The sequence below is a fragment of the Hakea prostrata genome, chromosome 3, assembly GCF_041222555.1.
Source record: "Hakea prostrata isolate BN-2017 chromosome 3, UWA_Hpros_2, whole genome shotgun sequence".
NCBI lineage: Eukaryota > Viridiplantae > Streptophyta > Magnoliopsida > Proteales > Proteaceae > Hakea > Hakea prostrata.
In genome coordinates, this window is record NC_142602.1 from 39,742,393 (window position 1) to 39,754,223 (window position 11,831).

The following is an 11,831-nucleotide window of genomic DNA, read 5'->3' on the forward strand; positions in this document are numbered from 1 at the left end:
AAACAGTTGTAGTTGAAACTGAGGATTCCTGCTGCAATGGAAGTATGAACCAACAGGTGTGTTTCTAATCACAGGTGCTCTGCTTCTCTTCTTCAATTTCTTCTCCCTTTCTTTCTCCTGGAATGTATCTCTCATCCTCTATTCATCTCCAATGTCACTCTTCCTCTTCATTTCTTTGATTTCTTTTTTCTTTTCTTTTCTTTTCTTTTTTTTATCTTTTTTCAATGGTTTGAACCGTAAAGGGACGGCTTCAATTTTTTTTTTTTTTTTTTTTTTGGGGGGGGGGGGGGGAGGAGGAGGAGGGAATCAGGGAAGAAACAGAGTTTGTTAGGATACTGGTTGTTGGCTGAAACAGGTGAGAGTGAGTTTTGTCAGTGGAAATCAACAGAGGTCTCGTTTTATCTTTTTCAGTTCAGTCTTTGTGCAAATAGAGATGACTTCAATTTTTATTTTACATTTTTTTGACAAACATGGAAACGGTGGAAGTGTGGACTGATGTTGTGAGTAGACAGCAGGATTCCCCCCCCCCCCCCGGTGTCTCTTTCATTGTGACAAATATCAGAGGAATGATGAAAGAGAAGAAGAGGATTGGGTCAGCAGGGATTAATAGGGAGGAAGGAAGGACCTTCGCCTCTGATACCGAGTCAGTGCAGCCCTGCTATGGAAGGCTTTCACAGAGAGAGAATTAGAAAAATAAGGAGAAAGGGGAAAGGGAAATAGTATAAAAGAGAGAGAGGGAGGGTAAGAAGAATGCATGCACACACACACACAGCCACACACACCCCCAAATCATAAAACTCAATTCATATTTTCTGTTTTCTATCTAACAATGGGGGATTCCATCAAAGTAAGTTCCTAAAATTCTACTAGACCAATTGGGTTCGGGGTGATTGAAGGAAGTCTTGCAGTCTATCTGCATCAATCAATCATGTAGTAAATCTTATCATCACCAGAGTGACTCCTTGAGCCCCAGCATCACATCTACTTTGGGTATAACCACTAAATCTATTGTTAATCATCACAGATGCTTCACTTTTTTGTCCATGGCTTTAACTTTAACACAAATATAAAATAGCCCTCCAGGAGGAGACATCATCAACCTGACCTTTGACAAATGAGCAACAGATAACCCTGTTATTGGGGATGAGAGCAGTGATCAATGATTGCTCCTCTCCAAATATGAGCTATGTTATGTCTTCCCTTGATTCTCCTTTAGGAAGTTCCTTGGTTCTCCTAGAAGGGGTTTGGATTGCGAAAGCCCTTGCAAGTATTAATGCCGACTAAGGCTGGTCTACTGTAGTGGGCTTCACAAAAAATAAGGCAGAAGAATTAGAAGAAAGGGAAAGTGGAAATGGCATAAGAAAGAGGAGGGTAAGAAGAAGAGTGCACCCATACATTGCCAAATAGGCTCAAATCCATAAACTGAATTCCCATATCTAATTAGTCTTCCACAACGGGGGATTACATCATGTATAAAGGAAATCAAGAAACTCCTAAAATAAGACAAACTCTCTAACCAAGAAACTACTTCAAATTAGGAAAATAAAAACAATTAAAAGCCAAATACCTTACGAATTTAACTTCCAAAAGAAAGACTAAAATTAAGAGAGACAAAATTTCCAAAAATTCTACTTCAAATTAGGAAAATAAAAACAATTAAAAGCCAAATACCTTACGAATCTTCCAAAAGAAAGAATAAAATTAAGAGAGACAAATTTCCTAAAATTCTACTCAACCCATGACTCCAATTGAACATTGTTCATCATGGTCTAGAAACTCAGGTGGGATTGGGACAGGAAAAGACAATGTATTGTGCATCTAGTATATTAATAATTGACGATGGCTTCAGGAATAACATATTTTGGATCATGTATGAATCCGATCGTTCATACAGCAAGATGATCTGATGCCTTATGAAGTGAGCATCTTATCATTCTCTATGAACTTCACCACACTGGATGCCAAACTAGACCACCCTTCAAAGGTTGATGTTTCAGCAAACCAACTGGAGTCAAGGGTTTCTTTGAATAAAAAGATAGGCATTCTGGTGTAGCTGCTTCATTTGATGCATGCCATAATGATTGGAAAGATTTGGGTGCTCGATATTTCCTCCTTTTACCCCCCCCCCTTGTCATTAAAATGTGATGCTTATACATAAAACTTACTCAAACAAAATGAGACTAAAGTGGGAAGCTCAATGTTGACAAATGCACCCAAAAAAGGAAAGAAAGAAAAAATGTAACACGATTAGGTAATAATGAATGCAATTTGTGACTGTCTACTGCAATTAATAGTTTCCCAAAGCAAACATAATATTGATTCAAAATGAATGGTTTGAAGGAAATATGCAATTTAGCACTAAAAGAAACAACCATACCTTTTCTTTCGACCACTCCAATAGGAAAAGGTTCTGCAGAGGGGATGTTAATCAGTCCTCGGGGTCCCAAAGGTGCAGCTGGATTCTGTAACATATGAAACCAAACAGATAAATTTACTAGTTAAGTACAAAATTCAAAGCCTATTCATTGATAATCCACTCCAAATAGATATTTTCTTCTTTCCGAACATACCAAAATAGTGACAAGATGTCCAGAAGCAACAGCCACTAGATTCTCCTCCGACCATGCAACAGAATTTGGATAAGAGGGAGAATCAACAACTGATGCTGCTTGGAAACAAGAAGCCATAACAAACAACAGTTATTTTCTTCCTCTTCTTTGCCGTGTCACTTGGTTTACACTCTCTGAGAAAGATCTGAATTATGAAATCTCATTCTGTTCCAAAAACAATTCAAATTTTTTTGTCAAGAAATTGAAATTGTCAGCTGCAAACTGTAGAAAAAAGATTCACGATTCAGAAACAAAATTGGTAAACATAATTTTTTAAGATGTTGTTTATCTCTTATTTGTCCTTCGAAAACAAGCAACTTAATCTATCAACCCAGACCAAAAAAGCAACAAACACACAAGAGAGAGACAGAGAGAGACAGAGAGAGAACTAACTGAGATCTTAGAGGATTAATTCTTCTTGCTAATGTCCAGCAGGCATTACCAACTCATCATCAGCACTCTCAACCATGGCTAGATTTGAGACAGACACCGCAAACAGTATGCAACAAAGGCATAATATAGATTGCAATAAAAAATTTTAAAATAGAAATATGTGCTCAAAACAAAAAAACGAAAAGATTGGTGATGATTAACAGTAACGCTAAACAAACCTAAATATGCAAGAGTTGAAATATCAAGTTAACCTCCACTCTATTAGAGACTTCAGGTTATAAAGAAAATGTTGATTTTGGGTGAGAATAAATGTAGGCCAAGAGACATGTACGTTAATGCCTGCTTAGAGAAGCCTCAAAAGGGAAAAGGGAGGTGGGAGGTGGGAGGAAAGAGAAAACCTACAGAGAAGCATTTTAACTTTGCTGCTCTGGAAGTGCCCAATGAATTGAAAATTTTCTGAACTCAAATTTTCCACTAACATATTAAAATAATAATTAACTGAATGGTTGTTTAGATTTCTTGATAGGACTACTGGAAGTGAATCACAATTGTTGATCAATCCAAGCTATGACTGACCCTGGGACAAGGTTAAATACCCCATATATTACAAATTCAATACCCTCCTATTTTACTTGCTTGTGCTACCTACTCATGGGAGGATGCTGATCTACAAGAGGCTTCTAATCCAAGCGAGGGATTTAACCATTGAAGATTGACAGAAGCCAGATAATTTTAAAAACTAAAGTTAGGCAAATGGAAGGCATTCACATTTGAATTTGCAGATTTATTAGCTAGAAACGAAAGATGTGGAGTAAAACAGAGGAGATATTAGCTGTTTGGAGATTACATGCACAGTTAGAACTTAGAATCATGGTTGCGCCACTAGTTATCATTGCTCAGTAGCACATAATAAAATAAAATGTTAAAAGGTAATATGGCTTGATGCTGTAACACATGATAAATTAGTCGCATAAAAATTTTCAGAAAGCTAGGATCTAACAGAGAAACTGATGCAGCAACAACACCTCAGCATGACACCTTGGATGAGGACGCACAGCCGGCTCGTCAAGCTGGCACAAGCAGAGAGCTCCGGATATCCCATAGAAAGATCAAGCAGCCGGCTAGAAGGATATGATCTGTGAAAATCCTATCTAATTCGGTCCTTGGGTACGAATGATATGCGCATGCTTATCAAGGAAATTTCTGGAATTCTGAACCTAACGAAATTATTTCCCTGTATACAATCCCTGTAATGATCAGCAGAAAGGCAATGAAGAAATTACTTATTCTCCTATCTCCTTCGTCTTCATCTCTGTTCGTCTGAATATTCCCTCCCCATCCTCCGTTTCTACCCCCTCTCCTCTAATTCCTACTAATAGTTGCATCAGAAACATGGAAGAAAATATACCATGTAAAAAAAGAACTTAAAACGTGAGTACCCATGGAGAGAAAACTGAATGGAAGGGGGTGGAGGCTTACCTGGCTTCTGCTTCTGCTTCTGCTTCTGCTTCTGCTTCTGATTCTGCTTCAGCTGTTGAAAGGTAAGCGCAAGGCTGTAGAAAATACAGTTGGGGGAAGGTCTGGAACTGTGGAAGAAGGGGGAGGTTTGAACGGCCACTAATGGCGGCAAACGTAAGGGCAGTTGCTGAAACAAGCAGACAGAGGAGGGAGAGATCCAGGATCAATTCCACTTAAGTGACTCTTGAAGTTTTTACTGAGGAGATTATAAGATGGACAACCCCTAGGGTTCGAATCTCTTCCACACCTTTTCTATTTGAATTCCGCGATTTATTAATACTGAATATGGACCTAAGACTGTGTTTGGATGCGAAGAAAACAAACGAAATACTTGGAAAACTACAAGATTAACCAAAAGTGACCTTCATATTTCAAAAATGGCCACTCAACTTTTAGTTTAGTAACTTATAACCATGGAACTTAATTTCACCGAAATTCGGTGATTTTGCCCCCTGGCAAAACGATACCAGAGGGCGAAACGATATTTGTCATATATCGCCGAGATCTCAATGCGATATATGCAGGTTTCGCTAGGGAATTTTTGTGAATTATCATTTGATTTATCTGATTTTCTCTCTCCTCACCCAAACCATCCAGAGTTTCTCTCTCCTAGTTCTAGGTGTTTTGGCCATATTTTCTTCCGATCTTCAATATAAAACCGCAGTACTCACTTCACTCTTGACGTGATGTTTTTGAAATTTAAAAGTAACCGCAAGTGCACGGTATCGTGTAGCTAACTGGTCGATTTCAAGGAGATATACCACTTAGAATTCAACTTCTTAATAGTAATGCGAGAGTGGAATGATTCAATTTTTGTTAACTAATTAATTAAACTAAACTATCCTAATCTATACGTCTAATGCAATCGAATTGAAACGAAAAATAAATTAAACACAATCAATGCATAAATAAAAGACAGGAAAAAAAAATGCGAACAATAAAAATAAAAAGGAAAAAAAAAGTAAAACCAGTTAGTATGTTAAAGTAGTCAGTAAAATTTAGTTCATAGCTAAAATGCAGATGCAACACCACCCATCACCAGAAGCAGAGGCACGACGTAGGCTTGCTCCGGTTATGTGGTCCGAGATGATGAATGAATAGGTAAAAAGTAAATAACAAAGCACTAAACAAAACAATAAAAGGAAAATGAAGCCTTAACCAAAGAGAGGCACGACTATAGGCATCTCTAATCAAGGATCCAGGGGAAGGGAGAACAATAAATAATGCTGAAAGTAAATCCTAAATTAAGAATATGGAGGGGTAGATAGAAGTGGGAATGGAGGGAGGAGAGAAGATTAATAAAGAATGTTACTTACTTGCGAATTGAACAAATATTCGAATCTCAACCAACCCTAACAACCAGATCTAGATCTAGAATGATCTAAATCTGCAATTGCTAGACCCAGAGAAAAACGAATCTAACAATTTGAATTACATAAAAAAATTAAACCTAAACATTGAATCTAGAAATTTAAATCTCACAAATACAAGCAAAGAAAACTAGAGAAAGCCTAAATAAACTGAAGAGAGAAGAAAGAATGCTTCTACTAAGCTCTAGAACACCTTCCCTTTGATGGAGTATGCTCTCCTTTTATAGAGTTTACATGAGATATGAAGCACGGCTGAATTTGAATAAAACTTAGGATTTCTATCTGACTCAGCCAATTAGGGTTTTGACGTACTAATCGAGCCAACTTAGAGAGATCAGATGCATAGTTCCACCGTTCGATTTGAGGTTTAAGTAGTCGTGAAGCTCTCCTCCAAAAATCAGCCCAATCGGACATCAGATGACCGTTCGATGAAGGGTTTGATCGAAACTGGACAGAGGTATTCAAAAACGGGATTTTTCCTCTTTTTCTTTCTTTAATTAAATCCAAGATAGGAAATAAGATATTGAGGTATGCAAGGACACTTTTCCATTTGGACTCTCTCAATAATATCTTTGTAGATTTGATTTAAAATCTCAACATCAAATTTGCCTTATTTATCTCTTCAATATTCGGAATTGGCCCATAATCACACATCTCTAGCCCATCATGCTCCAGATCAGGCCCATTTTCGCATTTGAGAATTTGAATGGACTTCTTGACGTGTAAAATAGCATGATTCAAGCCCAAAACTCCAAATATTTGCTTAAATCTTGAAAAGTCCTAAAATCTGCAAAAACAACATAAAACCCAAGATAACTCTATTCTAAGTGTATAAAATGCATGCTTTATGCCCTAAAATTTCACACATAAATGTGCTCATCAATGGGTATAGCATTATTCGCGATGATCAAGCAAGATTTCACACAGATCTTAGTGTTTTTCATCTAAGAGGTAAATTGTTATTCTCTAAACTTTTTTTTTTTTTTTGAAAATGCATGCTATAATGTTGTTGGATGGGTATGAAATTAATATATGTTGAATACAATAAGCCTATCTACAAACTCACGGAGTCGGAATTTTTTTTCACTACATAATTTATTTATTTATTTTCAGGCGTCAAAAATTGTATTTTTCTACATTTTAAATGCTCGCTTTTTGCATGATATATGTGTTGTATCATGATTGAAAAAATATATGTGGATCTCCATAGGTCGACCTACAGACTCACGGAGTCGGAATATTTTTCGACCCAATAAATAATTATTTGATTTTTTTAAAATTTATTAAAATATGAATATAAATATAAATAATTATGAAAAAAGAGAAAAAAAATTAGGAATAAAGAAGGGAAATGATTTTGAAAATTAGAGAAAATTATGGAATACCTATATAATTATTTTCAAGTGCTTCTTGTGTGGTTTTCATTGTCGGTTTTGATATGGTAGCCTTTTCTTTTGTCGAAAAAAATTTAAATATTGTTTAAAATATTATATTGGTATTGTTTAATTGTATTATGAAATATTTGTTGCAACAATTATCATGTCTAGCAGTGGGGAGCAGATTCACAGGGCCAGGGATAGGGACAGACACAGGGAGCGGGGCCTGTGGGGAAGGGGAGGGTTGATCCTGCATAGCAATATTGTGTTACAATTGATGGCAACAAAAGTAAAATAAAATGAAACTTCTGTGGTAAGGAGTTGAACTCAGGTGGCATAAGTAGGTTTACGGCTCACATCACTGGTAGTTTAAAGGATGTGGCCACCTGCATTAAGGCGAATATGGATATCGTGAAGGCAATTAGAGAGATGGAGAAAGACAAGGGGAAGAAGAAACAAGAGAGGAGAAGGGTAAATGATGCATTGGATGAGGCGGTGTGGGCACCATCATCTTATGTAGTTGATTCAGATTCTGATCAGGAGGTTGATCCCGTCGATTTGAGAGAGCAGGAGGCGAGGGACGTTAGACGGGAGATGGCTGAGAATAGGGCGTTACAGTACTAGGAGGAGGAGAGGGCTAAAGCTAGATTTACAGGACCTGGTACCTCTAGGCCTGTAGGGGCTAAAGCATCTGGATCAGGGGCTGGAGCATCTAAATCTAGGGACAGGGGTGGTATACGTGGTATGTTCAGCCGATCACAGAGTTAGAGGGTCCCTTCTATGGCTGATGTATAGGGATCACGTCCACGTGACTATCCATAGAGGTCGGATCCTATCCAAGAGTAGGATCCTGATATTTTCAAAAATAAGGGGGCCAAGCAGCCTAAGATCACAGGTGCATGGAAAGGGATGGCGAAGAAAGTGAAGAAGGCAGTGTTGAAGTGGATGTACTACAATTCGGTTCCAGCACATAGGGCACAGGGTCCTTATTACAGTAATATGGTTGACACTATTGCAAAGGTAGGTCTTGGATATCGTGGTCCTACCCCTAACAAGGTATTGACCACCTTCCTGGCTGAGGAGAAGGAGGAGCTGCAGGAGTACATCAGTAGTTTGAGAATATTTTGGGAGACATATGGATGCACCATTATGTGTGATGGATGGACCGGTTCGACAAGAAAATCTATCATCAACTTTATGGTGTATTGTGATCAGAAGACTGTGTTTCTATAATCTGTGGATGCTACTAGGCATACAAAAGACCATAGGTATATTATTGGACTTTTGCAGGATGTGATTGATGAAGTTGGGAGAATGTGGTGCAGATTGTCACCGACAATGGCACCAACTTTAAGAAAGCCGGTGAGGTATTGATGACTACAGCTGGATATAACCTATATTGGACACCCTGCGCAGCTCATTGTATCGACCTCATGTTAAAGAACATCGGCAAGATCAATATTATCCAAAGCAAAGTGGAGAGGGCTAGGCAGGTAACAAATTTCATTTACAATCATACTTTTGCTCTGCATATGATGAGGCAAGCATGCGGTGGTGAGCTAGTGTGACCCGGTCCTACAAGATTTGCCACGAATTTCGTCACCCTCAGCAGTATTCAGGAACGGAAGGCGGGCTTGAGATTCATGTTTTCATCAAAGGAGTGGTTCTTATGGGTTGGATCAAAGTAAGTATTTTTTTTAATCTCTAGTCTCTACTATTTGATTTAACAAGTTGTTAACTTCTTATACATTTATACTATAAAATATGAATATCTAGTATGTAGTATTTATTACTAACTTAATGTGTTTGTGATAATTCAATACTAGTAGTGGGCGCACCGCACAGACAACAATCTCATCTGATGAGTTTTGGAGGAATGTGAGAATTGTGCTGGAGACCTTAGATCCTATAATAAAGGTCTTACGTATGGTTGATTCCTCCCTCAGGGGGCCCACTATGCCGCACATATATGCAGCCCTGGAGCGAATGAAAGTAGCAATCCAAAGAGCTAACCCCAGAGGTTGCGTTGCGTACTTGAACATTGTTGATGCTAGATGGACCGCTCATCTAATACATCTGATGCATAAGGTGGGCGGGTAAGTAATTAATGTGGGTTACTACTTATTATTATTAATTTGTAACTTGTAGTAAATATTAATTCTTTGACTGTGAGTTTGTGAATTGTGCAGCCTATTATCTCAATCCACAATATCGGACACCTGAAAATTTGGGGTTGCGGTCAGACTTGCTTGGTGCCTTTATGGAGGTTATTGCGAAGTTAGAGCCAAACGCAATGGCCCAATCAAGTTGCCATATGGAAGTTAGAACTTAGAAACTCAAAAACTTAGTACTTGCTTTTCATTTGTGAAAGAATTTAGCTAACCATCAATACAAATTATTGCAAATAAAATACTTTAGGGATGCACTGGGGACCTTTGGTTCAGTTGTTGCTGCTCAAAACCGACAAAACTATGATCCAAGTTAGATGCATGATTACATTTTACATATAAGTATATAATTATATAAGTAGGATTTTTGTTAAGCATTAAAGTATTAACGTAATTTATTTGTGATAATGCAACTGAGTGGTGGGTTCTGTATGGGGGCGATGCGGAGAACCTCCGGAAAGTGGCAGTGAGGATCCTCTCCCAAACTTGCTCTGCCTTTGGGTATGAGAGGAATTGGAGTACATTTGGGATGATTCACTCCCAGAGGAGGAATAGGTTGGGAAGTCAACGCCTGGATGACCTCGTGTATTGTCACTACAACATGAGGCTGAAGTTAGAGAATACCTGTGTAAAGGCTAACACTGAGACAGACAGGGACATCCAACTTGATGATATCTTCAAGCTCACTGCAGATGACCAACATCCACTCATTGATTGGTTGTTGGACAGGGGCGAGCTAGTGTTAGACCAGCCTAGAGGTAGGCCAAACCTAGTCATTGCTCAAGTTGCGGGAGTTGATGTAGATGAGTACATGGCATCTCGAGAGGGGCAGGTACATCAGGCGGCTGCCGCCACGGTGGATGAGGATTGGATGGTGCAGCCTGGCACATAGGAGGATGATATAGATGACACCCTTGCTCCCAGTCCCAGTCATACTCAGAGGGATGGATGATGACGACGACGGTGGTGTCGACAGTCTTGGTGGTGGTGGTGGTGGTGGAGGAGGAGTACAAGAACGATATCATGTTCCATTATCGAGGGCACAGGATCCCCCCCCGAGATACACTGGAGAGACTCAATACACACATGCCACCCAGGATGAAGATCATGGTGGTGAGCTTTATCGTGGTCGTCCTACGAGCTCCAATCGGCCAGGGAGGGGGGAGGTTCATGGGGGGGGGAGCAGCAGCACATGCATGGGTATGGGTCGTATGGCTTTGGTTATAATGACGATACTCGATCGTATGGCTCATACGACCATTTTGATCCAATGGACAGGTTGTCGGGAGTGATGGGGTCCATGACCTTGGAGGAGTCTATAGGCTCCACACCTACTTATGGCTATGGTGTCCCTTCTACTTATGGACACGATGATATGTTTTCTAGAAGTTCGCACTACCATGGATATAATGATGGATCTTCCATGAGCTTGGGTTCGCATGAAGGCAGCACGTATGGTGGTTGGGGTAATGATACTTGGGGTTATCAGCATCAAGGTGTCCCATTTATGCCTTCATTTGGCTCATAGAGAACTGTTATGTTGGAGGCAACATACCGATATCCTTTCGATCATACGATGTCAATTGAAGAGCTCCGTTCACATTACCCCCTAAGGGGAGTAGTTTTACAATCATGGATGATGAAAATTATAGAGGCCTGGTTTCTTTGTATGTCAACAACCATCAGCATGACATGTCTTGGAGTGACTTCAAGAAAATAATGGAGCGTAAGTTTAACGTTGTAGCCTTTGGGCCTTGTACCCAACTATCAATGGACACAAAGTTGGGGGACGTGGATCCACCAAGGCATAGTACTTGGTATTGAGTATTGACTGGTACATAGTTGTATATTTGTATTTGTTACTAGTATAATAGGTTTTTTTTAATGATGTTTATCACTTTATTATCATTGTGCATATTTATATTAGTGTAATTGTTTAAAATAATGTTGTAGAATTATAATTTTACTGGTATATACAGTCGAGTATATGCCGGATCAAGAACACCAATTTGGGTGAGTTTTTAAGGCAAAACCAGCCATTCCACTGTGTTTATTAGCATCAAATTAGGCTACCCACCAAATTTCAGCTCATTTTAACAAAAAAAAACCCACCGAAACTAGGGGGCAAAATATGCCGAACCGGGTGGAAAAATATCGCCGAGATATTGGCGATATTTCACCATTTCGCTCAGTTCGCTGCCCAGTGAACCCGGCGAAACAAATGAAATTTCGTTCTATGCGTATAACTTATGTAGACACAAAGGAGAATGGTATTACGAAAGTTGAAGTAACCAAAATAGCGATTTCCTTATGTTTTTTGACAGTTTTGTCCTAACAATCCCTTGCCCCTGATCAACTGCAAATGAGGAGTCTGATCAGCTGCATTTGTTCTCTTTT

General features: G+C 39.0%; 1 protein-coding gene across 3 annotated transcripts in view; it reads right to left on the reverse strand.

Annotated features, from left to right (window-relative positions):
• LOC149022213 (Transducin/WD40 repeat-like superfamily protein) overlaps nt 1-4,742 on the reverse strand; it is an 88,704-nt gene extending 83,962 nt beyond the window's left edge. For 2 of the 3 annotated variants that reach the window (XM_089150386.1, XM_089150384.1), the window contains exons 1-3: nt 4,482-4,742; nt 2,571-2,774; nt 2,378-2,462 (exon numbers count right to left, since the gene is read on the reverse strand). In XM_089150386.1, coding sequence (XP_089006512.1) covers nt 2,378-2,462; nt 2,571-2,687 — 202 coding nt within the window. In that variant the 5' untranslated portion in view covers nt 2,688-2,774; nt 4,482-4,742. Of the gene's footprint in view, nt 1-2,377; nt 2,463-2,570; nt 2,775-3,002; nt 3,322-4,481 lie in introns of those variants that run through there. The other variant, XM_089150385.1, reaches the window with a different exon arrangement.
• Nucleotides 4,743-11,831: the final 7,089 nt, after the last annotated feature.